The following is a 26,082-nucleotide window of genomic DNA, read 5'->3' on the forward strand; positions in this document are numbered from 1 at the left end:
GAGAATCAACAGCTCTATTAGATAACTTTACACATGCTATTTTTCCAAAAATGGAGTCTTTAATTTCACATCTGGTTCATTGAAAAAGATTTAATGTATACAGAGAACAGTAACAATTAGCTACTTAAATGACTGCTTATTTTAGATAGACATCTTCGTAAACATCCTGTCGTTAAAATAATTTCAACTCAATGATATGTTATCACGTTAAATTGATGTAATAAGCTCATTACCTTCCACTTCATTTAAATTGTGATTGCAGTCCAATGTGGAAATGTAACAAGTAAAAGTACTGCTGAAACTTAATCTATTTTGTTGGGTTTTCTAAATGTCTCAGGGATATTTAACATTTGTCAAAGTTACTGCAAATGTCTGTGCACCAATGTTATGTCTAGTTTGCTATTTCTGGCTCTTTTTTCAATGTATTACTATGCAATTCATTCAGTCTTTACAAAGAGTATTTCAGTGGATCGTGCAGGTGGCCCTTTATTTATTTTTTTCAGCCTGTTACTCAGAAACCATTTACCCTTTAAAAACATTCCCTTTCTGTTTTGCTTAACACAGCCTATATTGTGCTCTCTGGTTTAAGGGCTGCATAGAGACAGGTGCATAAAGATGACATTAGTGGACATGGATGTGCTGGTAAAGAGATGCTCGTGTCTTGAAAAGGATAGCTAGTCTGTTTGGTCAATCGTCAGAATTCTGAGCACATACAAGAGCTCCCAAAGGCTCCAAAGATCTGAATCATGCCAGCTGGACATAGCACAGGGTTGCCAAATCCTCTTCTCAGCAAGCCCTCAACTAACCTCTGTAATAAAAAAAAGGCTCGTGAAAATGTAAAGCCACAATAAACTTGCCTTCAAGGCTAAATAAAACAAATAAAATATTACTTGGACAAATTCTAAGTTTGCAGAGTTTCCTTGTGTATAGAATAAACAAATCCTCTAAAAAGATGTACTGTGGGTTTGCTGTGAAAATGTTTAATGTGCTATTTGATGTCTTTGTGGAACGTTAAGAACTGCAGGAAAGCCGTTTTGTTCTGTTCAGTCTCATGCTTTTAAACAAATGCTTTTCCTTATTTGAACAGATTACAAAATGCATAATGCTATTGCGATAACTATTAAAATTAGAACTAAATTTAGAATTTAGTTCAAAAGGCTCTTATGTCAAACTTCCAATGTGTATGATAATTCAAGCAATCTGGCAACAGCAAAGGCACAAATAACTTTTTAATTTTCTCGCTTTCTCACACAAGGCAGTATGCCATTTCCCCCATGAATTTCCATGAGCTTGCACTTGAACAGAATGTAGTTAAATTATATAAATTACTGTATAACAAAGAAATATGTTTGCTCCTTTCATTTCTATCCTTAGACAATGTCTTTTCTAGTGTCTCACTGAAGTCAATTCTTTTTTTTTTCTTCCTTGTAAAATGACATTACACTTTTCACAGTACCCATTCGACTTTGCAATGCGTGTTTTTTTTACTGTCCCACTTCTGTCTTAGATCAGCGATGTGCCTGCATCTACTGCTGCGTGCCATCTGTCTCTTTGTCCTGTCATCTTCTGCCGTCCAATGTTCTGCTGCAGGTTTGTCTCACCTCTACCATACAACACACAGAACATGATTAATGATAAATAACACTTAAGGTCAAATGCACCTCTTAAAGCTCAAATGAAACATTCACACTGGAGACCATTTTGAATGGCCTTGTAGGCTGCACTGAATAGCAGGTCAGAGTGAATATCAGTCATTTCAGCCACTGAGTGTCAGCAAAAATGGGTCATATCTCTTCAATTGCTTTCCAGTAATGCAAAGCCAGTAATGTAAATGCACACTAGAATTTCTTTAAAAGCTTTGCAAATTGGAAACCTCATAGTGAACTCAAGCTTTAAGCGTTCTACTAATTAGTATCTCATTTATTCATTTGTCTTCAGATGAGACTACACTACAAGTGACCATTCCTGATAGCTCCCCTGTGTCTGCCATTTTGGGAGGCTCCCTGACTCTGCCCTGCCTGGTGACTCTGTCCCGGCCTCTCTCTCTGGGACGGCATGTGGTACTTACCCACCCACGAGTCAAATGGAGCTTTCTTTCGTCTAACCAAGAGACAGAGATCCTAGTGGCCCGTGGGGAGCGGGTAAAGGTGAGTGAGCTGTATAAAGGCAGGGCGTCACTTCTGAACTATGCTGCCTCTTCAGTTGATCTCACCCTCAGACTGGATGACCTGATACACAACGATACAGGCTTCTACCGCTGCGAGGTCCAGCATGGCTTGGAGGACGCTCATGACCAGGCCCAGGTCAAAGTAAAAGGTGATTTTATTTTAAAGCCACTGTCTGTGACAACTTTAGATTTTAACTTAAAATAAAAGACTTTAGTTAGGTGAGATGCCATATAACATTTTTAGTAATTGAAAATGAGGCTGAGAGGGATAGACGTACAGTCCGTTCGTTGGGTGTTGTTGTAAAGTAAATGTTCTAGATAATCGCTGCGTTCGAATATGCATACTCACCTTTATGTAGTATGCCAAATACAGTATGCCAATGGAGTTGTACAGTATGTTGAATTCTCAGTATTCATAAAACTGTAAGCAAGAAATACCCAGAAGACCTACTATTAAGGCGAGTTTCTGAAGGGAATATCGATTGGACACTTTACTATCCCATAATGCCCGGGAGCTTTAAAAAACAATGGAAAACCGCAAGTCGGGCAGTTCTTCTCAACTGTAAGTGCTATATATATATACCAAGAAAGTTGTTCCATGTGCTTAAATGGTGCTTGTTTAAGAAAAACAAGAGTACATTATTTTTGCGGTTGTTATTACGTCATATATTCAGGTCATGGGACAATGCTCACGTTCCCGAATTAAGTATGTCCAGAATCTATTCGTACTACTCACCTGCATACCTTAAGAACATACTGTTTTACTACCCAAAAAGTGCATCCCTCATCAAAAAGCAGTACATACTTTGACAGTATGCGATTCGGATGCAGCTCATGTCTATATTCCAACCCATGTTTTCCAGAGATTTTTGTCCCCTTGAATTTATTTGCCATAGTGTATTTTTTATTTCATTAACTGAATGATTAACACCAAAGTACATTGAATAGACTGTACAAATATCCCTCACAGCCTTGGTTTCATTAACCAAAAATGTAATTTGGTTTAATTATCCTGACCAAGGGCTATTAACATGGCTTTGAAGCTGAAGCCAAAGTCAGGGGTTCCCAAACTTTTAGGTCAGCTGAACCCCTGTGATATAAAATATTTACTTGAACCCTGAGATTTCAAGTAATCTTAACCTTTCAACAAATTATCTTATTAAATTGTAATGAATAATAACTAATGATAAATGTTACAATATAGTAATTTATCCTGTACACAAACATAAAAAGCAAGATTAATTATTTCATGATTCATTCATCATGTAGATTTGGGGTTATTTTAATAATGTTTATATAAATAAAATTAGGATAGATTTTTTTCTGACAAGAAAATTGTAAATAACACTTACTAAAAGTTCAAAAGCATTGATATGTATTGATATTAGAGAGCACTGATTCACTGCTTGTTCTTAGGTGTCGTCTTCCTCTATCGCCATACCTCCAGTCGCTATGCCTTCACTTTTGATGAGGCCAAGGTTGCATGTGAGGACATTGGAGCTCAGATAGCTTCTCCAGAGCAGCTGCTGGCTGCATATCACAGTGGCTATGAGCAGTGTGATGCTGGCTGGCTTTCAGATCGCTCTGTGAGGTGAGTGGACTGACACATCAAATAACCAGCTAAGCCATCCTGTGAAGCATAATACTTGCATAAGATGTTGCTCAAAACAGATGAAGTCATAATGAAACAATACAGATCAGCCTAGTTGGTTTCAACTAATGACAAACACAAAAAAAATAGTATCTTGATTATTCATTTCAATGTAATGCCTTCTCAGATACCCAATCCAAATGCCTCGTGAAGGCTGTTTTGGAGACATGGATGGATTACCAGGGGTTAGAAACTATGGCGTGATGGATACTGATGAGCTCTATGATGTGTATTGCTATGTGGAAAACATCTATGGTAAACCACTTATTTAGTCTCAATATCGCTGATATTATAACAACACATTTGCAACCAGTCAAATTATATACTTATGCATTGTATGATCCACATTTCTAACCTGGTTTTGGTCAGTATTTCATTTTCTTTTAATACATTTTGTTACTGACAACATTATTTTGTTCATCCTTTGATGGTTGGGATTTCATAACCCCAGTTTTATAAGGTCCTATTTTGGTAGAAAATTAATTAAATTAGCTCATACACCAAGTCAGTGAAGGACACTTTATGCTCTTGTGTGGCTGTTTTTCAAAAGGATGGGTCTAATATTTAATATTCATACTGTATATAGGTCTAAGTTTTATCTGTGTCTGAAAAAACTTTAAAGTTCTGTCTCTCAAAATGGGTTTGGGGCAGATAGAATATAACACTAAGGCCATGGTTTTTGTGGAAAATGTAAGTCTTCCAAAAGCAGTCAATTGGTTGTCTATTCATTGAAAAAAAATCTGTTTCAGGGGAGGTTTTCCATGGGTCGACACCACAGCGCTTCAGCCTGTCAGAAGCTCAAGAGTACTGTGAGCAGCAGGGAGCTCAGCTAGCCACAACAGGCCAGCTATATGCTGCATGGAATGATGGTCTGAACCATTGCAGTCCAGGCTGGCTAGCTGATGGAAGTGTTCGCTACCCCATAGTGACCCCTCGTGAACGTTGCGGAGGCTCTGAACCTGGTGTCAAGACTGTCTATCGTTTCAGCAATCAGACAGGCTTCCCTGAGCCACATTCTCTTCATGATGCCTACTGCTTCAGAGGTATTTAAAGATGTGTTTTCAACCTTACATTTTTTTATACTTAATGTAGTCTATTATATAATAGAATAATGGCTTGAAATTTTTGATTGTCCAGCCAAATGTGGATTATTAAATGTGGTCTCACTCTATTTTCTCTGAACGTATGCATAGTTAGGCCAAACACATCAGATCATAGTCTAAGAGACCCGATTTTGGTTAAAAAAGTTTTATGCTGCATGAGATGGGAGTATAGAGTTTTACTATTGTGTTGTTATGAAGTTCCAATACAACTAACTGTGTTGACAAACCGCATCAGTAACACTTGGATAAACGTGTCTCTTATACTTTTCCTCTGCAGCTAACAGCAACTCTCAGACAGTCCCTTCTATAGATCATATGGCAGCAGAGCCAGAAGACATCGACCATCATATTGTGACTTTAGTTGACCCCCAGGAGGAGTACAGTATGGATCAGATCACTCGGCAGTCAGAAAATGAGGCTCGGGGTGCTGTTGAGTCCTTTTCCATTTACAGCAAACAGACTACTTTAAAACTAGGGGAACACAATCAGACCCCATACCCTCAGGATGATGTCACTGCTAGCACCAATAGTGATCTCACCATCCCAACCAGCACAGACAGAGAATTTGAATCCACTCAGGTCACCAGGCAAAAAGAGATGAGCCATCCCATTAATGCTGAGTTTGTTCCAGAGATTTATATAGAGCCAAATCACAACCATTCCATGTCAAAGGGAGAATCAAATGTATTGCAAGCTTCAACAAGTGATGATGTGACAGGCAGCAATCATGAGCATTACCAACACATACCAGACACCAACTTAGAGCCAGAAGAGCCTACTGACTACATCCCACCTACAAAGGCTCAGCCTGAAGCAAAAGAGGAACCATCTTCTGAATTAGAAGAGATGGATGGGTCCAAACATTTCCAGCCCATGCCTGACACCAACCTGGAGGATAACGATGAAGATCATAAGCATAGTGAGATCTCCATGACCACTGAGGTTACTACATTGGAATATGATCCAAGCAATGAGACAACAACTCAGGCACCTACTGTCCAACCAGGTCCCTCAACATACCTTCCTGAGGGTGGGAGTATTGCAGAGAATATTACAGAAACTCCAGAGCCAGATGAAGACCTGGGTCTATATCACACAACTCAGTCCACCTTAGTTAGCCCATCCAATACTGCATCTTTAGAGGGTTCAGGTGAAGATTTGACCCTTTTGTTTACAGAAGTGACAGAACGTCTGGTCACCGCGGATAAATCGGAGACATATGGAGCATTTACATCTGAGACAACTACAGAAACCTTCTCATTGACAGATCCGAACAAGACTAGTCTGAGTAAGTAGCCTGGGTGTGGTTTCTAATAACAGTCAATATGAGTACAGGTACATTAAGAGTAAGTTGCCATAATACATTTGTTAAAGGGATGGTTCACCCAAAAATAAAAATTCTGTCAGAATTTTTTCACTGTCATGTCATTCCAAACCAAGCCTAATCTCATGAAAAAAAAAAAGAAGTGAAACATGTTTTGTTGATATAACATGGCTCCTTACACGTATCGCTGCAGTTCAGAGATAAAATGCCCACTGAGTGGAGCTAAAAGCAAGTTAAATTTTCTCTCAAACAGATGATGTTTTTAAGGTTAATGTTCTATCGGGTTTTAAATCAACAAAACCTACCTCCCTAACCAAAACCTTAAACCTAAACTTAATTGATAGTGTCAAAAAAAGCAAATGTGAGATGAAAAACTCAATTACTGAAGCAACCACATGATTTTGAGTTGCGTCTATGACACTTTCAGCTCACATCAACTCTGTTTACTCCTCTTCAGGAGTCGTTATATGGTCTGTTACTGTTACATTGCAAGTGCAACGCTCTGTCAGTTGAGCCACTGTGGAAATTGATTGCACATGAACAAGCTTATAAATGTAGTTGGTTATGTAATGCAAACTTTAAAATGTATTGCATCACAAGTTATACACTATAGTTAGTGTTTTTAAAGTCATAAAGCAGCATTGTGTGAAGAACAGAGCAAAAAGTGTTAATGAACTGATAATCTGTTGTTTTACTCATGATTTGTGTGAAAGGAAATGAAATGTTGAAATTAAGTGCTTCGAGTGCTTATTTTACCAGGAAAGTGCCATGATACGTACAATGAGCCATGTAAACATAATTTGGCAAAAATGTAGGTATAGTAACGTGTTTATGAGACCAGGTAGTCCAAACTCGTATGTCTTTCTTTCTTCTGCGGAACACGAAAGGAAATTCACAGGGAAATTCATGAAATGTTCTCGTTTTTTGTTCTGCATAAGAAAGTCATGGGGATTCAGAATGACATGAGCATGAGTTAACTGCGACAGAATTTTAGTTTTTGGGTGAATAATAATGAACCCTTAAATGCATTGGGTTTTTGCCAAAAATTATTACATACCTCGGGTCCAGAGGTGGGTAGTAACGTGCTATATTTACTCCATAACATTTACTTGAGTAACTTTTTGGAAAAAATTGACTTTTTTTTTGCACACCTTTTAGTTTTTCCATTTTCATCTCATATGATTTTACATGAATTTTTTTAACATTCTAATTTAAATAACTCCTTGGTCATGTGACCTGCTGACCTCAAACAAGGTTCAGAATATCCTCTGACTACTCTTCTGTATTGCACACCCTTTAGTTTTTCAATTTTCATCTCACATTAATTTACATGATATTTTTTTTTACATTTAGAATTTCAATAGCTCCTCTGTCATGTGACCTACTCACCTCAAACAAGGGTCAGAATGTCCACTGTCAGATTTTGGCCACTTCAAGATTCTTTATCAGAGGCACACATGGAGCAGTTGTTGGCTTTGTTGAACTTTTAAATCATAGGCATGAACTGAACATATGTTTGTCCCACACAACTACATAAAAATAAATAATGGTAACACTAAAGGGTGTGCAATATAGAAGTGTTTCAATTAACATTCTGACCCTTGTTTGAGGTCAGTAGGTCACATGACCAAGGAGTTATTGAAATTAGAAAGTTAAAAAAAATCATGTCAAACTGTGTGAGATGAAAATGGACAAACTAAAGCGTGTGCAATATAAAAGGGTAGTCAGTGGATATTCTTACCCTTGTTTGAGGTCAGTAGGTCACATGGCCAAGGAGCTATTGAAATTCGAATGTAAAAAAGTTTGTACTTTGTTTACGCTCCCTAACTAATTCAACTAGGAATACGGAATGCTGCTCACATTTTCACATGCTTATTAGGTTTGGAAAGCGAATTCATGTCTGAATTGTTTTTTTTAATTTTTTTTATCCCTTTTCTCCCACTTTGGAATGCTCAATTCCCACTACATCATAGGTCCTTGTGGTGGCGCGGTTACTCACCTCAATCCAGGTGGCAGAGGAGAAGTCTCAGTTGCCTCTGATTCTGAGACCACCAATCTGCGCATTTTATCACATGGCTTGTTGTGCATGACACCACAGAGACTGCATGTGGAGGCTCATGCTAATCTCCGTGATCCACGCACAACTTACCACATTTACCACAACTTCCACTTCACAATGAAGCGAGAACCACTAATCGCGACCACAAGGAGGTTACCCCATATGACTCTACCCTCCCTAGCAACCGGGCCAATTTGGTTGCTTTGGAGACCTGGCTGGAGTCACTCAGCACACTGTGGATTCAAACTCACGACTCCAGGGGTGGTAGTCAGCGTCAATACTCGCTGAGCTACCCAGGCCCCAATGTCTGAATTGTTAAAATAAGGCCTGTGCAATGTTGTGTGCCATTTTTCCAACATCTTGACACTTATTTGGAGTCTGTGGCTCAGCTGTTTTGAAAGCTATTGAGGTTTGACAGCGCGAATATCCGTCGAATATCCAACCTGAAACTGTCTTCACCTCTGTGTGTTTGACAGATGTGGGCGGCTTTGTCTTATGGACAACAAGCTTCCAAACACAGAGATAAGGTGCAATGTACCCTTAGTGTACAGATCTAATTATCTAAATTCTTTCGACACTCACGGTGCTGGAACTACACTGAACTAAATTCACGCAAGATGCAAAAAGCTGTGAAATAACGACTAAAGGCATGAATAAAGCATGATCTTGCTTCAGTGTATAAATAAACATTATATATAATTTGGGACTGTGTGACATTGTTCATGTTTTTCCACTGTAATAATTACTAGAAAAAGGTTTCCAAGTGTCCTTTAAGTGATAGTTCATCCTTTAATTCATATTATATCATCATTTCCCTGCCCTCATGTTCTTCCAACCCCGTGAGACTCAACTGACTGTCGAATGCATATTGAGCCCCACTTAACACATAAGCTGCACATAAGTAACACGTATGTATATTCTCAGGCACTTATTGATTCTTAATTGTAGGGATGTCCCGATACCATTTTTTTTTTTTAGAACGAGTACCGATACTTTCTTTTTTGGTACTCGCCGATACTGAGTCTGATCCCTGTTTCTTTATTTTAATTCCATATTAACAATTTATTTCAATTTTATCATCAAAATGGTGTTTAAATAAATAAATTCATTTAAAACTTTAATCAAATGAAAGTATAACAATTTATTTTCAACATGATATTGTATTATTTTTATCAAATGCAGTGATTTTATACAGAACCTCACAGCACAATTGATTCAATACGGGACACGACTTTTCATTTTTAATAACGGGATGATTGGGCCTGGGTAGCTCAGCGAGTAAAGGCGCTGACTACCACCTCTGGAGTCACAAGTTCGAATCCAGGGCATGCTGAGTGACTCCTGCCAGGTCTCCTAAGCAACCAAATTGGCTGGGTTGCTAAGGAGGGTAGAGTCATATGGGGTAACCTTCTCATGGCTATAACGTGGTTCGCTCTTGGTGGGGCGCGTGGTGAGTTGGGCGTGGATGCCGCAGAGAATAGTGTGAAGCCTCCACACGCGCTATGTCTCCGTGGTAACGCGCTCAATAAGCCACGTGATAAGCTGCGCGGACTGACGATCTCAGACGCGGAGGCAACTGAGATTTGTCCTCCTGAGGTGAGTCACTATGCCACCACAAGGACCTAGAGCTCATTGGGAATTGAGCATTCCAAATTGGGAAGAAAAAGGGGAGGAAAAAAACAAAAAACGGGACGATCCCATATTTTACGGGATGGGTGGCAACCCTAGCTGCTGATGCACTGGAGACCACTCCATGAAACTTGACATAAAACTTGACACAGCTGTTCCTTGTGTGGCTCAGTGGAACACTGCAGTTTTAAAATATTCTGCTCTTTTGGAATATTCTTGCTGTTCAAAAGATAATATCTTGCACCTCAGCTTTGGAATAGGTGATGGACTATCAGTAAGCAGTAAGGGTTAAATGTGTTTCAGTGTTTTTAGATGAAAGCTTTGACCTGCAAAGTTGCTGTTGATTTTATGGCCATTAATGTTCTTAATGTTGCTATTGTTTTATGCACTTAAAATTAACTTGATGTCTCGTTGTTTTGAATTATAAACTTTGGCCATGCACTGTAATTGCAAGTTTCCCACCCAGCACTGACTATACAGTAGTGATCTATTTCTGTCATACCTTTTTCCCTTAATTAAATTGAGCTTTTATTTTGGCGGAGCTTTTTGAAGTGTTTCAGTGTTGTTATGACCAAGGAGTTCTGACCTTATGATGGTGCTTCCCACTCTGGAAAAGCTGGTCGCTGTGTGACTCAGAGTGATTATTAAACTGCAAAAGGCTGCTATTTAAATAAATAAATATGTAGTGTGCATGTGCCTCTTCCTGCTGTCATCTGCTACAAACAGAGTGTGCAATGCTCATGCTGGTGTTTTTCCGTGTATGAGTCAAGTATCTCTAAAAGGTATGAGCACTTTGTGTATGCCTGCACAACACCGGCTCCACACATTCACATTTAAAACACTGCACATGAAAACTATATATTTATCTAATTATATTGCAGCTTTTGCTGCTAAATAATCTTACCAGGACATGACGTGATTTGAATTTGTGCGCTGAATGTTTACGTAATAACATTCTTACGTCAGATGGTATCTGGGCATTTTTAAGTACATGAGCGCTGTATTGGACCCGATTCCTATACCAGTATCGGTACAGACGTACAATTTACAGAATTTCAGTAGTACACGCAAATGGCAGTATCTATCTCAGACTGTTCATATATTGTACTTGCTATAGTTTACTTCCATGTTGCTTTTTTGTCAAAGAGCAATGTAAAATGTCAATCACTGAAACAAATAACTTGTATAACATGTACAGTACATGTACGAGCATATGGGATACTAGGGCTAGGCGATATGGACAAAAATCATATCTTAGTATTTTTAGGCTGAATGGCAATACATGATATACATCTCTGTATTTTCTATGAAGTGGGCTAAATGTTCAGTTGTAAGTCAAAACCATATGTGAGATGGTAAATTAAGCTTGCAACGCGCTTTGTTTCGGGGCAGAAGACTTTTCGGGCTGCGAAGGCTTCGTGGCCAGGGTTGCAGCAGCAGCACGAAGTTTAACACACTCTTTGTACTGCAGTTTATGTTCGCTCCCTAAAAAATCCCACAATGCACTGAAAAAATCAGGGAGCATTGTTGCTCACTATGTTCCCTTACCGGAAACATCCTTGTGTCTTCTGAAGTCTCTCACATCATTAGATGACGAGCACAAGTGTAAAACTATGAAGTCTAAGCATTATTTTCTCGTAAAAAGAGATGTTGTTTGTAATGTCTTTCATTCATAATTACCATGAAAGTGAAACAATCTTTTAAATATTTAAGTTGTTAAAAGAAGGTTTAAAATACAGGACTTTTTATTTTTAGTTCTTTATGCCATTTACCTGTTATAATAGACCTTTTTAACAGACTGTGATGATGCGTTTTCGCCTTATTTATCAGCGTAAATATTTCAAATTTTTTATATTATATATTTTTTTTATATTGGGTGTAAATTTAAAACATTATGCTTTGTGTATATACTCACCATACAAAGCTCACCCTGTCATGCTTCAAGGGCTGAGCAAGCGCTCATTAATTAGAGGAGCAGTGTATGTGTGATTCCCTGCATGCTGCAAAAAAGATCGGCCCTAAATCTAGGCACAATCGGCCGATCACGGATTTAAGACAAATATCGGCCGATTTTGATCGGTGCACCCCTAGTAAATTAATATATATATCTATCTATCTATCTATCTATCTATCTATATATATATATATATATATATATATATATATATATATATATATATATATATATATATGAAACAATAATAAAGAAATAATAATAGAAGTGGAAATATATATTGTGACACTATTACACAGTGATAGGGCCACTAAAGACCCTATACACTTTTGGTAATTAAACAATTAGAAAAAGTACTTTTTTTTATTTTATTTTATTTAAATTTTTAGCATTTTATTTATTTATTTTTTTTATTGTTAGATGATTCAAGATTGTAAGAGAAAGAGAATACTAAAAAAGTGGGGTATAACTCCAAAAAATGGATGAGGTAGGGGGTGGAATGAGGTCCAGGGTCATTAAAGATCTGAGGTATGCATTTAATGGTTAAAGAGTTTTTACCCCCTAATAATGGTGTACCTTTTGATTTATCCCTCGATGACAATTGTTGTTTTATTTGTTCACTGGCAGGTTTTAAATCCAGATTTGAAGACTCTAGTGTTATATATCAGAACACTTCTGAAGACCATCATGTTGGAGAGATCTCGGCTGAGACTGTTCCTGTATCTCTTGGTGCAGTTGATTATGTCAGTGATCACTTGACTACGAGCATAACACTTGGCAGCGTGAAAGAAACAGAATCATCTGAAGGCTCCGGTGAACATGATGATGTCCTGCCTGTAACACTGTTGACCACCCCTATGCCTCACCTGTTGGGCACCCCATCCACACGTCAGCCTCTACAGGAAGAAATAATTTCTCCACGGGAGACTGAAAGATTCTTCCATGAAAGCAGCACCCAGTCTGGCCTGGGCATTGTAGAGGAATATCTGGAGAAGGTTAAGCAGGAAGGGCTTGGAGAGGAACCTAATCACGTTTATACCACATCCACAGAGCTTAATAATTCCACTGTAACTTTTAGCTTGGATGGTAGTTATGAGGATGAGTCCTCAGGAGGAGAGCTGTCAAGTAACTGGTCTTCAGTTACTAAGCACCCATACTCAAATATGGCCACCATTACACCCTCCAGCCCTACAGATATACAAGACAATGATCATGAGAAAAAGCAAGCAAGTACTGTGGACCCCCCTACAGCTTTGGAGGTCACATTGCTGCCTGATGTGACCAAAACACCCAGCTGGCACACTGCGCCTTCTCCTACAAAGCCAGGGGAGTTCCGGGCTGATGTAGAATTCAGTGGAGAGGCTCCATTTACTACTGATAACATCAAAACCTTTGGTGAATCTGATTCTACTAATGCCCCCACCACTGAGCAGCCAGACCAAGCTCAAAAGACATCCACCACATCAACTGGTAATGAAAAGAATGAAGATTATGACCTTATAACTATAAAAGAAGACCCTGAAAATATGGAAGATGATTTTGAAACAAAAACCCCATCTGAGCCTGTCACTCTGCATCCCAGGCCAACACAGAGAGTGTTGGTAAGAACAGGCAACAATTTAGGTAAACTAATCATTGTATGTGAGTCAACAATATCATGGTTTATATTAAAAGAGTAACTCACCCAAAAAATACATTCTGTCATAATTTTCTTGATTCAAACCCAATAACTTTTCTTTGTTATGTGGAACACAAAAGGAGATGCCTTTAATGAATATCACAGCCCTTCTTTTCAATACAATTGCAGTGGATAGTCTGACTTTAAAACTTAAAAAGAGTCCTAAAATGATAATAAATTAGTTTATGCGACGTGTACGTCATTTTCCGAGTCTTCTTAAGGCATTCAATAAATTTTGGTGTGAAACAATCTGAAATTTAAGGCACACTGAGTAAAAATTTGTGGTGTGTTGTGTGTTTATGAGTGCATTAGAGAAGCTTGTTTACACTGGCACGTGTGTTCATGCAAGAACTTGCATTGTGCTTAACACTAGTGCTACAGTTTTCACGTGAACACGTGAGCTACTGTGAATAAACGTCTCATGTGCACCTGCAATATTCATTAAAACATCTGCTTTTGTGTTCCACATAAGAAAGAACGTCATACAGGTTTGTAACGTCATAAATCATAAATTATGACAACATTTTATATTTTGGCTGAATTATTCCTTTAGACTTTCAGACTGCAAGGCATCCATTTTGTTTAAACCTTGACTGGAGACCAGGAAGGCTTGCTTTATGCTGACTGCATTCTTGTTTTCTCAAACTACATTATTATTCCATCCTGAATACTTTCAGATTATTATTTTAGGCAGTTTTGCTGCTTTTAACCACAATCTCACAAAAACTCAGGGCCTTCTACCTGGCTAGATGTTTGTGATCGCACCATTTATTGGGTTTTTAATTTACTTACCATACCATACTTATAGTAACATACCATGTGTTCCCAGAGGGAGGCACAGTCTCATTCCACACACGCCATCCAACACATCTCTTTTAAATAATTGGAAACTTGGTAACTGACATGCACTAGTCTGTAGCAACCGATTAGTACGTTTTTCAAGAACTACATTGCAGGCAGATAAAGGTAGAAAGAAAATTAATCAGAAGTGTGTGCAACCCCCATCACATGAAATAGTTTCAATCATGCATACTGTAGGAGTTGGTTTAGTGGGGACATGATGACAAGAAAACAATAACAGAACAATTAGAGAAAAAACAGGCAGTGTTACTGGTGTTGCTACAATAGAACCAAATAGAGCCCCATGTTTTAGAGCTAGCATGTTCTTTGAACTTTACAAGGCTTTGTCCTGCATAGTAGCACCATCTTGTGGTTAGTATGACCTTGAAGGATAAAAAAATAATTTTTGTCCTTCACCTAAGAGCACTGAAGGGGATTTAATTTAAATTAGCAATATTTCATGTCATCTGTAACAACTTGTGGTTGGCCTTTTAGATGCATGTATGGAGAACCCTTGTGAAAATGGAGGCACCTGTGTGGACAGTGGAACTGGTCCTAAGTGTCTCTGTCTAGCAACCTATGGAGGAGACTTTTGCCAGACAGGTGAGTTACCTGTACACCTCATTATACTTGTTGAGTAATTATCAAACTAACTGCAGTGTCTTCATGACAGACTGCAATACTGAAAAACCTTTAAGACTACTTTAAGACTACATTCTTAAAAATCAAAAATCCCATAATGCTGTTTAATTTTTACTCTCTTTTCATGGTTCTTGTCTCTCCCTACAAAGATCTGGAGTACTGTGAACCAGACTGGCAAAAGTTCCAAGGCTTCTGTTACAAATATTTCACCAAACGGCAGAAATGGGAGGTGGCAGAGCAGCACTGTCGTATGTGTGGTGGGCATTTGGTCTCTGTTATGTCACCTGAGGAACAGGAGTTCATCAATGGTACGTCTGAACAGCAGTTCTCAGAAGTGGCCCTTTCCTGCTGATCCGATCAGGCTGACTTTATCGTATGATGTTAAAGGTTTAAACTTGGAAAAAACACAGAATAGTTTTCATCAGGTGCCACTATCAGGTTAAGTGATCAGTTGATGCATGGCAGAATTGGAAAAATTGTAGGAATGCGCTATGAAAACAATGAATACAGCATTGTATAAAAGTGGTGAAAAACATACCTTTTACTGTTAACTGGAAATTATGCCAGTTGTTCACAGCTTGACTGATTGATTTATATGTCTTTAAAGTGGTTGAGTCCAGTACACACAAAAAGTATAGTCAAAATGCGGTGTGTCAAACTGCTTCAGCATGTTTTGCCTACAGTACATAAAGGAACTCAGTAAATGACGAGGTTTGTTGACATAATATTGAGAGTTCCTGCATTCTGTTCTGCAACTCTGTAGAATCACCAAATTGTTGAAGTGCTTTGAACACGTCACCTCCTTTATTCATGTGAGTGATTGAGGGTCAAGTGTGTAAGGGCCTGTGAGTATCTGTTGAATAAGCTGCATCCGGGTGTTTCGCTGGAATTAGAATCTGTTTTGTCCTTTTGTCAGTGTATGCTGGTTATTTGGGGTCTCTGTGCTTTTCTTTTTCCATAGATAAATACAGGGAATATCAATGGACTGGTCTCAATGACAAGACCATTGAGGGAGATTTCCGTTGGTCAGATGGAAGCCCACTGGTGAGTATACCAATGTCAGTGTCTGGTTTTCTTTGAAAACATGACAAAATAATATCAGATTTTTCATTAGATCTGCATTCCAACTCAAACAGTATTATTCATCCTAAATTGAAGGTGAGATTAGAAATTGTGTGTCCCAAATCAAAGAACTTTGAAATTGGTAATCCAAAGGATGCTATACTGTCTGGTATTTTTTTCGAAGTTTGCATACTTTATTTTATTTTTATTTATTTTTTATTACTAGTTATTACAACTCCGTTGAAGAAAAGTGACAAGGAATATGTCAATTTCACACTTGTCAGAGCCTTCTAAATAAAAATCAGGCACTTGTGAAACATCTAAAATATTATTAATCTGTCTAGTTTACTGATTTCATACTGTAGATCATTTTGTATTTATCTCTCTCTGGCAGCCATCCAATCTACCTTTTCTCTTTATTTATGACTCATTCTCTTTCTGATTGTTCCTGCTTTCTCCATCTCTTTCTCAATCAGCTATATGAGAACTGGTATCGTGGACAACCAGACAGCTACTTCCTGTCAGGGGAGGATTGTGTTGTCATGGTGTGGTATGATGATGGGCGTTGGAGTGATATCCCTTGTAACTACCAGCTCTCCTATACCTGCAAGAAGGGCATTGGTGAGTACATCCCCTTCTGCAGGGGCACTGCAGTCCAGTGGAGGGACAAGTTTCATCATCTATACTGGTTTGTCTTTATCAGCATTCTGTGGCCAGCCCCCTCTTGTGCTCCACGCTAAGATGTTTGGACGGCGGCAACTGAAATACAGGGCAAATTCACAGGTGCGCTACTACTGTGAGTCAGGCTTCATCCAGAGACAGAACCCTGTCATCACATGTCAGATCAACGGACAGTGGGAGGAGCCTCAAATCACTTGTACACCAGGTGAGAAAATGAATTATGTCTTAGAGGGTACCTTTCCGAGCAGCTCCCTGTAATATAGTTCCCTCCCCACCTCACTTACTAGAAGCCAAACATGGTGGGGTGATGTACAGTACATGTCAAATTAGTCAAGCAGGTAATATCACAAAATAAACTGAACATTTAAATTGCAATGTAAAACATTTCCCACATTTCAAAATGCAGTGTACATCAACATTTACAGTATATATTACCTAGATAGTACAACAGGGATTCATTTTTATTGGATGCATACATGATACATATAGTGGGAGATTATGAAAAATTGCTGGGCTATAAATTGCTGATGTAATGTAACATCATTATTTGAAAAGTCAGTATTTGAATATTATAATACACGTGCCTAAGATCATTGAATCCAAATTGCTTATTGTTTCATATTTGTTTCATGTATTTTGCTCACTGTGGGACCAGCGCACTCAAATGGAGAACTGGTAACATGGCCCACTGGTCAGAACAAGGAAATAGTCATAGAAGATACAACAACAGAAAAAACAACACCTGAATATTTGGATATAAAATGGAACTTTTAAAACAAATGTTTTCTTTGTTCTGTTTTTCATTCCCTCCTTATCATGTCATTCCTTCATTTATCCTCCTTAGAGACTTTCATTTGTCAACCCCGCCATATTCTTCATATAACAGCAATGTTAATATAGGAAATCTGTCCCACCTTAACTAAGTTCTTTTCTACTTCATTTCCCTTTGTGTACACCATGACACTGAGTTACATGCTTTGTAACTCTAAGATAAAAGCACATTTAACTGTAACCCTAATTTTTTATAAGCACACTTGATGAAAAAGCGCAAAATTGTTGGACCAAGCACATTTCATTTCATCCTTTTTTATCGCTCCTTTTTTTCTTTTTTTAGTAAATTATAAGATAAACCAATGAAATAAATGCTCTCTAACCTCAGCTGGTCTGAATCATGTTCATTGTTTCACATTATTGCCCTGTAGTGCCTAAATATACCAGTCATCACCAATCATTCACTATGTCTTGTGTTACTTAGAATTGTTTGCCAATCAAGGCTCAACATAAGTTCAGGAATTCATAGACTAAAATGGAAGACCCAACATTTTTTTTTTTTTTTTTTTTTTTTGTGGACACAGTTTTCTGTAATACATAAGAATATTTGTATACTTTCTGTTGGTATTAGAATATTGGAATTAATGTAAAATAAATAAATAATAATTAATAAATAAACTAGTGTGATTAAATAGGTGCATTTTCAACTTTTGCCTATTGCCACAGGCATGTAAGGCATTGCAAGCCCTGCCATTCAAGTCAGGTAAGACACAAACCTATCCCTTTTGTTTGTTGATGTATGTCAAAATGTTGGGTCAGTGAAGCTTTGTGAAACAGGGTAGATTCTTTATACAATGCACAAATGTTTGTGAGTTCTAAACCCAAGTCTAGATCGAATCTTTTTTTTAAGAGAAGATGGTGCTCTGTTTTTCAGGATTATGGCACACTCTTGGGGAATGGCCATTTTAGACAGACTACTACTATACATTTCAGAGAAGCACCACTAACAAAATCACATTTTAGTTTTTGATGGCCTGAAACCAGGGTGTATTTCATCACTATAGAAACATCAAATGAATTACATTCCAAGCAATCACAACAACAAAAAAAGGTTTAAATGTGCTTACAGATTGTCTTGCAGTCACATGTAATTTCACTAAATTTGGCAGACTTGTTTGGCTGAATCACAAATAAACAAAAAATATTTAAATATATGTGTAGTCTTGGTTATAAGGAATTAGATTAACACTAGAATTAGATAATCTGTGGTTAACATTCTAACTAGCATCACTAGGTAATGTCTTATACATTTGTGAAGTGGATTCATGGGAATTGTTTTTACTTGATTGCTTTTTGTCATAGTTTAGAAACACTGCATTTGTATGTATTTTATAAGTGATACAAAGGACAAACTGAATATGTATAAATCCACATTAGGTATTGTCATTAGTAATTATATTTACAATTTTGTTCTTTGACAGTGCTAAAATAAGCAAATACAAATCTAATTATGGGGTACCATCCGGTATATGGTGCCACATATACATCATTTAGGACACTGTGTTCCTCTGGATTTGAAAAAAAAAACAAAACAAAACAAAACAAATGCTAACAAAATTAATAAAGTTCTTTTCCCCCTCTTTTTTTAAAAAGACTCTTTTAATTTTTTTGTAAAAATTGTGAAATCTATAAAGTGACTAAAGTAACAACTTACTTGTGTACACAATGCTGTAAGATAGATATATGTGTCTGGTCTCTTGCTCAAATGTTATACTAACAGAAATATAGCAGAAACTAGCAGACATCTCCTATGGATTTTATTATAAATACAACAATTGAATAATTGTTAGACTTGGTTTATATATTGTTCTTGCTGCTAGTAGCTTACGCTGTAAATTGTCATCTCAGACCTTATGTTTTACTGGAACACCACAGCCACTAAGTGTGATAAACACTGCCACCAAACTTTTAGTACCTGTTGCTTTTGCTCTTGTGAACAAAACTGCAATACTGCATATGTGAACACAGTCTGTTGTTGAAGATGAGTTAGCATTTTGAAATGAATATGGAACTAGCAGTAATTTTAGCTGGAGTTTAAGTGGAGTTACTATCATTCTTGAAATTGAAATTTCCCAAGAAGAATATGTTTTAGCTTAAAAGCAATTTACATTCTGCAGGGCTGTTCTAAACTGAGCTGTGATATTACCCAGACAATTATCTATAAATGCTAACTGTAACCTAAAATGCTAATTGTTGCTCATACATTCCCTTACCTGCAGTACTGCACTGCAGAGAGCCTGTAGTGGTGCCCATATGCTTGTGTTCTGCACACATGAATGGTAGGCTACCTGTAAGAGTAAGCCCTACAGAACCACCTCTTATGGTACAGTAGTTCACCTGTAAGAGGTAAAGTGCTACCCTTTAGGTTGATATGGCAGCAGTTACCTGTAGCAATAAGCCCCATAAAGACGTAAACTTTTGCTGGGATACCCAAAGCTACGAACGCCCTGTTCTGTAATCCCTCCACAATGTTCCCTTGGGTTGATGATAGGGAATCGTACACTGCCATCAAGCAGCCAGCCTCCATCACAGTGGTCCAGCCCCAGAAACTTCCAGGAGGAGTAGACCTGACCAACTCTCGCTAGATCGGCACCCTCATGTCTGCAGGCATGTTCCGCCTCAACAAAATTCAGTGGCCCCGGAATGTAAAACACAGAGCCTGGGAATAGAAAAAAGAGAGGGGGTTACTCACTATGTAAATATTTTTAAACATTCATGCATTTACAAAATTAGCAAAAATATAATAACTATGTTTAATATGCATAACAATAACCCTCATAACTATTATTTTTCAAGTCAAGGGAAGAACTGTGATCTGAACAACCAATGGAACTTAGCAGTCTCTGTCAGTGGCATTCAACTTTCCAGTGCAATATATACAACAGCCAGTCTCATGTGGGCATAGTGGGAGCTCAAATGTCACTCAACAGAGTAACAGACTCTTCTGTCTTTTGTGAACACAAAAACGAGAGCTGATTGTGTGCGTCTCTCCTAGGCTATTGGGGAAACAAACAGCAACTCTGTGTTTCTAATGGGCCTTTGTTTTAAACAGCAACAGGAAAGATCTCTCCTAGAGTCTCCTTGCACTAGGGTTTCAATTTACCTGTCAAACAACAGTTGTTTAAGCAAAGGACCATCATGAATCTAGTTACATGGGTGTTGGAAAATTGGCCCAGATAAGGGTCTTTCCAAGTACATAAATCTATAGATTTATAGAATCTATCAAATAAAATCTCATGTCATCTGTAGCCCTATATGGACGGTAATTGTTTCTCAGGAAGAGGTCTGTAAAAGAAAATTTCCATGGCTCCTCTGTGATTAAGGAGCCAATTAATTCACATTGGAGTAGCGAGACTTGTGATCCTTCAAAACTGGAAATTTGCTTCTCACATGGTCAACGCGTTGGGTTGGCACATATGCCTACAAGTCGAGAATCTCATGAGTTTACTTGCGCTTGCTTGTTCCATATGATGATATCTGGAGAAAAAATCCTCAGTCCACAAACTGCATCCTGTGTATTTTGAGAAAATAAATTTTTAGATATAGGCTATGCAAATATGTTTAAAATCATGCTAAAGTGTAGATAGAGTGAATATGGAGTGCTTTGCTCCTGCTTTCAATTTCTCAAACAATTTTTGGATTGATTCCTGCTTTAAAACTTCACAAAGAGATATGGATTCGGACAGAAATTTAATTACCACACGATTCTGGTGTTTGTCAAAAACCAGTGGATAATTCGGCCATGAATTTTCTCAGGTGGTGGGAGAAAAACACAGACATTTTGCATTCGGATGGCAATAATGACTAGCCCCTAGCTGTAAATGCTGTAATTACCTCATGTCCCTATGTGAAACAATTACCTTCCAACTAGGACTTGAATTTCAGATGCCATCATGATCTTTTTCTTTTTTAATGCCATTTAATGCTCAAATAATCTGAATCCCATTCACGCTAGAATCCACATTAACTGACCCTTGGTTGTAGAGGTGAAGCAGAAAGCATCATACTGTTCCCGTATTCTGTGACGGGGCCCATAACTTCGGATACCTGGTAGGAGATCACCTCCACAGGCCTGCCGTGGGTGAAGGATTGGGTAACTGACAGTTCCATCATTCAGCCATCCAGCATTACACCAGTCCAATCCTTCAGTCCAAGCTGCAAAGCAGGAACATATATATAAGAATATCCCAGATTGAATTAAATTGCAAAGCACAAAACACAGACTACAAAGATGCTATATGTCTGGACATCTCAGTCTTTAGATGTCAAATTAATCTTTGGACAATACTGTGTTTATGCCAAGTGAATGCTCAAAGCCAGTGGAAAGATAACTAAAACTTGCTAAGAATTTTTCAAAGTAAATGATCAATAACGCATGTAAATATTACATTCTTACCGCGATAAAGCTGCTTGTAGGTGGCAAGTACTGCATCCTGTTCTGCACAAGCCTCTTTTGCATCAAAGTAAGTAAATCTGTACCGACTGTGGTAGCTTTGGTAAGGAAATACAACCCCTGAAATGCATGAACAATTTATCGTTTAATATAACGTAATATATTATATATTTATAAATTATTTAAAAGCTTTGAATTTTATTAGGGGTCTTCGACCTGTGAGGTAATTATGGTGTTTTATAGTGGTGGGAATTTTAATTCAGTCCAGATTTTTGAGTTTTTTTAATCCGCTCACCATATTCATTTAGATTTGTTCACCAATTCATTCAGTAACCATTTTTGCACAATAGGCTCACTGATAAGCTGACATCTTTACATCTTTTATATGGTATGAGTGAGTCATTGAATCAATGGTCATTGAATCATTCATTAACTCCAATGGGTTGTTCACAACTGACACAATGGAACTGAATGAGAACGATTCGATCACTTAAAAGAGTCATTCCAAAAAATAATAATAATAATAAAAAGCGATTTGTTGTGAGGCAAAAAAGACTGAACAAAGCATGATGAACAGTAGCCTACATAAAATTTGCTTGCAAACTACAAAACGACCAACATTCAAAGGTAAAATGTCCTGAAAGGTTGGAAACCCATGGATTACAACTGGCATAGGGCGTTTTAACTTATTGACAGTCACGTTTAGTGATTTTAAATAAGAAAACTCACTGTCACCACGTCTGCACAAATAAACACAAAATCATTATAGTTTTGATTGACTGTCCCACCTTCAATCCTCAGAGTAAGGATGACAATTTCATCTTCAATTCCGTCAATCAGTTCGCAGCGATAACTACCATCATCTTCCAGCTCCAGATCGGTGAGGCGGAGGGAAACATCCAGATCGTGTGCACGTTGAAGAGAAGCTCGAGGCCCGATTGAACCATACTGCTTATCCGCATGTCCATTCGTGATGAGCACTATATTTTCCACTCCTCGACTGAGGGGTTCAATCTTAGTCCACTTTACTCTGTAGTGCGGTAGTTTGAACCTCATCATACAGGGCAAAATAACTGCTTGTCCACGACGGGCAGTGACCTCAGCATACACCAGTGGTTCCAATAGGTACTTAAGTTCTTTGTCCTTCTCTGCAAAAACATGTTGTGAAAACATTGTGTAGTTAAATATTACACTTTAAAATATGTTCAGAAACATTTAGAAAAGTAGCATAATGGCTTTCAAACAATGTTTATTTTGTTATCACAGTCTGTAGTCTTTAGTATTAACTGTAGTTTAGAGAAGACATTACCTACCTTGATCATGGTGGTGGTACTTTGCAGAGGTCCAAGAGACACAACAGAAAGTAACCACCAGGAGAGCTATACAGTTCATTGTGGAATTCACTATTTCCCTAAAACAACATAATGATGATGGTTAGAGTTTAATTATTGCTCCACAATTTGCTAATGCACTGCAAGTAAACATAAAGCTGTTAAGAAAATGAAATAACACCTCAGTCTTCAGCCTCTTTTCTTCAATCTAAAAATGACGATATCCAGAAAAAGATGAGTCACATTTAAACCATATCTTTTCTTCCAAAGTTGTTCCACAGTTGCTTAGGCTACAGTGGACAGGCACACCGATCAGGGTCATCTGGCAAGGGTTGGATGTGTTAGCAGGCTTTTCTCTCCTCTGCTCCAGATGTTAATGAGAATCACACAGACTCCCATTGTTCCTCGTAGCGACAAGGCGAATCAAGAACACCTGAAATCAGGAAACCTGCATTTAGATGATAGAGACAACTGGTTGTCATCAGCTAGCACTTTCCCACAGGCAAACTTTTATAGTTTCTTTTCATTCAGTCATTTTATTTGAATAATTAAATCAGAATGTAACAGGCTTCTGAGCAAAACAACGTTTCTTGCTTGAAAATGTATGAATATGTTTAAGAAATATTCCTGGTTCAATACAAGTTAAGCTTAATCAACAGCATTTGTGGCATAATGTGGATTACCACAAAAATACATTTTGACTTGTCCCTTCTTTTCTCAAAAAAGACAAAATTGAGATTACAGTGAGGCACTTACAATGAGGCCCATTTTTGGAGAGTTAAAAGGCAGAAATGTGAAGCTTATAACTGTATAAAAACATAAACATTAATTCTTCAGTTCAAACTTGTGTGTTATTTGAGTTGTTTAAATTGAAATTTGTGTGGTGGTTTTAGGGTTTACAGCCTTACGTTGTCATGGCAACAAAGTTGTAAAATTTTATATAATTTTAGACAGAAAGTTTAGTAAGCGATTTAGTCACACTAAAATCCTGTTAAAACAAATATTGTTTACTTCATGTGGCTATACTTTTGAAACAGTGAGTATTTTAATGTTTACAGATTGGCCCCATTCACTTCCACTGTAAGAGTGTCACTATAACCCAGATTTTTTTTTTTTTTTTAAAGGAAAAGAGGGATGTCAAATTAATTTTTGTAGTATTTAACATTATGCCACAAATGCTGCCGATTAAGCTCAACTACTGAAGCTGTTATATTCCTTTAAAGAGTAACATTTAGACAGTCTCATCTGACCAGTCTGTTCATATCAGGTTGTGCAGTCATAATTGGTTGCATTGGTAAAGTAATGATCGCAGTCAGTTTTAGCCATTTAAATTAGTTGACAATTTTTCACTGCTGGAAAAGAAAGAGAAATTGGAATGGGCCCCAGTTTGTCCTCTCTTTTCTCTCTCTGTCTCTCACTAACCTGGGAGCACAATGATGGCTTTGTCACTAAACTCCCCCAGCATTGAACCAAGGACAGCAGTGAGCGTGCAAACACGAAAAGGAAACAAGCAGTTGGTGGAGAAACGATATAATACAATTCATGCATTTCTCAGTGTACTTTGCATTGTACTGCTCCATCAATGGGCCTTTTTGTCATCTTCAACTGTTTGTGTTCACAAAGGCATGTCTAGGTGACCTTTGTTTCACTCTCTGTCTGTTTTCCCTCTCTCTCTCTCTCTCTCTCTCTCTCTCTCTCTCTCTCTCTTTCACACACTCCCAGTCACCACACCAGTCCTAAATTTCAAAACTTCTTACATAAAGTGCAGTATTGTTTTTTATTCACCAATATACAGGTGCATCTCAATAAATTAGAATGTCGTGGAAAAGTTCATTTATTTCAGTAATTCAACTCAAATTGTTAAACTTGTGTATTAAATAAATTCAATGCACACAGACTGAAGTAGTTTAAGTCTTTGGTTCTTTTAATTGTGATGATTTTGGCTCACATTTAACAAAAACCCACCAATTCAAAAAATTAGAATATGGTGACATGCCAATCAGCTAATCAACTCAAAACACCTGCAAAGGTTTCCTGAGCCTTCAAAATGGTCTCTCAGTTTGGTTCACTAGGCTACACAATCATGGGGAAGACTGCTGATCTGACAGTTGTCCAGAAGACAATCATTGACACCCTTCACAAGGAGGGTAAGCCACAAACATTCATTGCCAAAGAAGCTGGCTGTTCACAGAGTGCTGTATCCAAGCATGTTAACAGAAAGTTGAATGGAAGGAAAAAGTGTGGAAGAAAAAGATGCACAACCAACCGAGAGAACCGCAGCCTTATGAGGATTGTCAAGCAAAATCGATTCAAGAATTTGGGTGAACTTCACAAGGAATGGACTGAGGCTGGGGTCAAGGCATCAAGAGCCACCACACACAGACATGTCAAGGAATTTGGCTACAGTTGTCGTATTCCTCTTGTTAAGCCACTCCTGAACCAAAGACAACGTCAGAGGCGTCTTACCTGGGCTAAGGAGAAGAAGAACTGGACTGTTGCCCAGTGGTCCAAAGTCCTCTTTTCAGATGAGAGCAAGTTTTGTATTTCATTTGGAAACCAAGGTCCTAGAGTCTGGAGGAAAGGTGGAGAAGCTCATAGCCCAAGTTGCTTGAAGTCCAGTGTTAAGTTTCCACAGTCTGTGATGATTTGGGGTGCAATGTCATCTGCTGGTGTTGGTCCATTGTGTTTTTTGAAAACCAAAGTCACTGCACCCGTTTACCAAGACATTTTGGAGCAC

The 26,082-nt window shown here is 38.0% G+C and overlaps 2 protein-coding genes across 4 annotated transcripts in view; one reads left to right on the top strand and one right to left on the bottom strand.

The window, feature by feature from the left end:
* The window catches only part of LOC127452572 (brevican core protein-like), a 30,729-nt gene extending 12,781 nt beyond the window's left edge, over nt 1-17,948 (top strand). Inside the window, exons 2-15 of one of the 3 annotated variants that reach the window (XM_051718131.1) lie at nt 1,508-1,590; nt 1,939-2,316; nt 3,584-3,758; nt 3,946-4,073; nt 4,568-4,861; nt 5,199-6,005; nt 6,099-6,209; nt 12,515-13,510; nt 14,901-15,008; nt 15,197-15,355; nt 16,009-16,091; nt 16,586-16,730; nt 16,813-16,995; nt 17,446-17,948. In XM_051718131.1, coding sequence (XP_051574091.1) covers nt 1,508-1,590; nt 1,939-2,316; nt 3,584-3,758; nt 3,946-4,073; nt 4,568-4,861; nt 5,199-6,005; nt 6,099-6,209; nt 12,515-13,510; nt 14,901-15,008; nt 15,197-15,355; nt 16,009-16,091; nt 16,586-16,730; nt 16,813-16,995; nt 17,446-17,564 — 3,769 coding nt within the window. In that variant the 3' untranslated portion in view covers nt 17,565-17,948. Of the gene's footprint in view, nt 1-1,507; nt 1,591-1,938; nt 2,317-3,583; nt 3,759-3,945; nt 4,074-4,567; nt 4,862-5,198; nt 6,210-12,514; nt 13,511-14,900; nt 15,009-15,196; nt 15,356-16,008; nt 16,092-16,585; nt 16,731-16,812; nt 16,996-17,445 lie in introns of those variants that run through there. The other 2 variants (XM_051718130.1, XM_051718132.1) reach the window with 2 other exon arrangements.
* A 135-nt stretch (nt 17,949-18,083) lies between these two features.
* On the bottom strand, nt 18,084-23,663 carry LOC127452578 (hyaluronan and proteoglycan link protein 2-like). Its single transcript, XM_051718140.1, has 6 exons — nt 23,527-23,663; nt 23,328-23,425; nt 22,803-23,162; nt 22,018-22,134; nt 21,594-21,776; nt 18,084-20,280 (listed from the first exon to the last, which is right to left on the bottom strand). The coding sequence occupies exons 2-6, from the start codon at nt 23,404-23,406 to the stop codon at nt 20,003-20,005; spliced, it is 1,017 nt and encodes a 338-aa protein (XP_051574100.1). The 5' UTR covers nt 23,407-23,425; nt 23,527-23,663; the 3' UTR covers nt 18,084-20,002.
* Nucleotides 23,664-26,082: the final 2,419 nt, after the last annotated feature.

Source organism: Myxocyprinus asiaticus, chromosome 15, assembly GCF_019703515.2.
Source record: "Myxocyprinus asiaticus isolate MX2 ecotype Aquarium Trade chromosome 15, UBuf_Myxa_2, whole genome shotgun sequence".
In the NCBI taxonomy this organism is placed as follows: Eukaryota; Metazoa; Chordata; class Actinopteri; order Cypriniformes; family Catostomidae; genus Myxocyprinus; species Myxocyprinus asiaticus.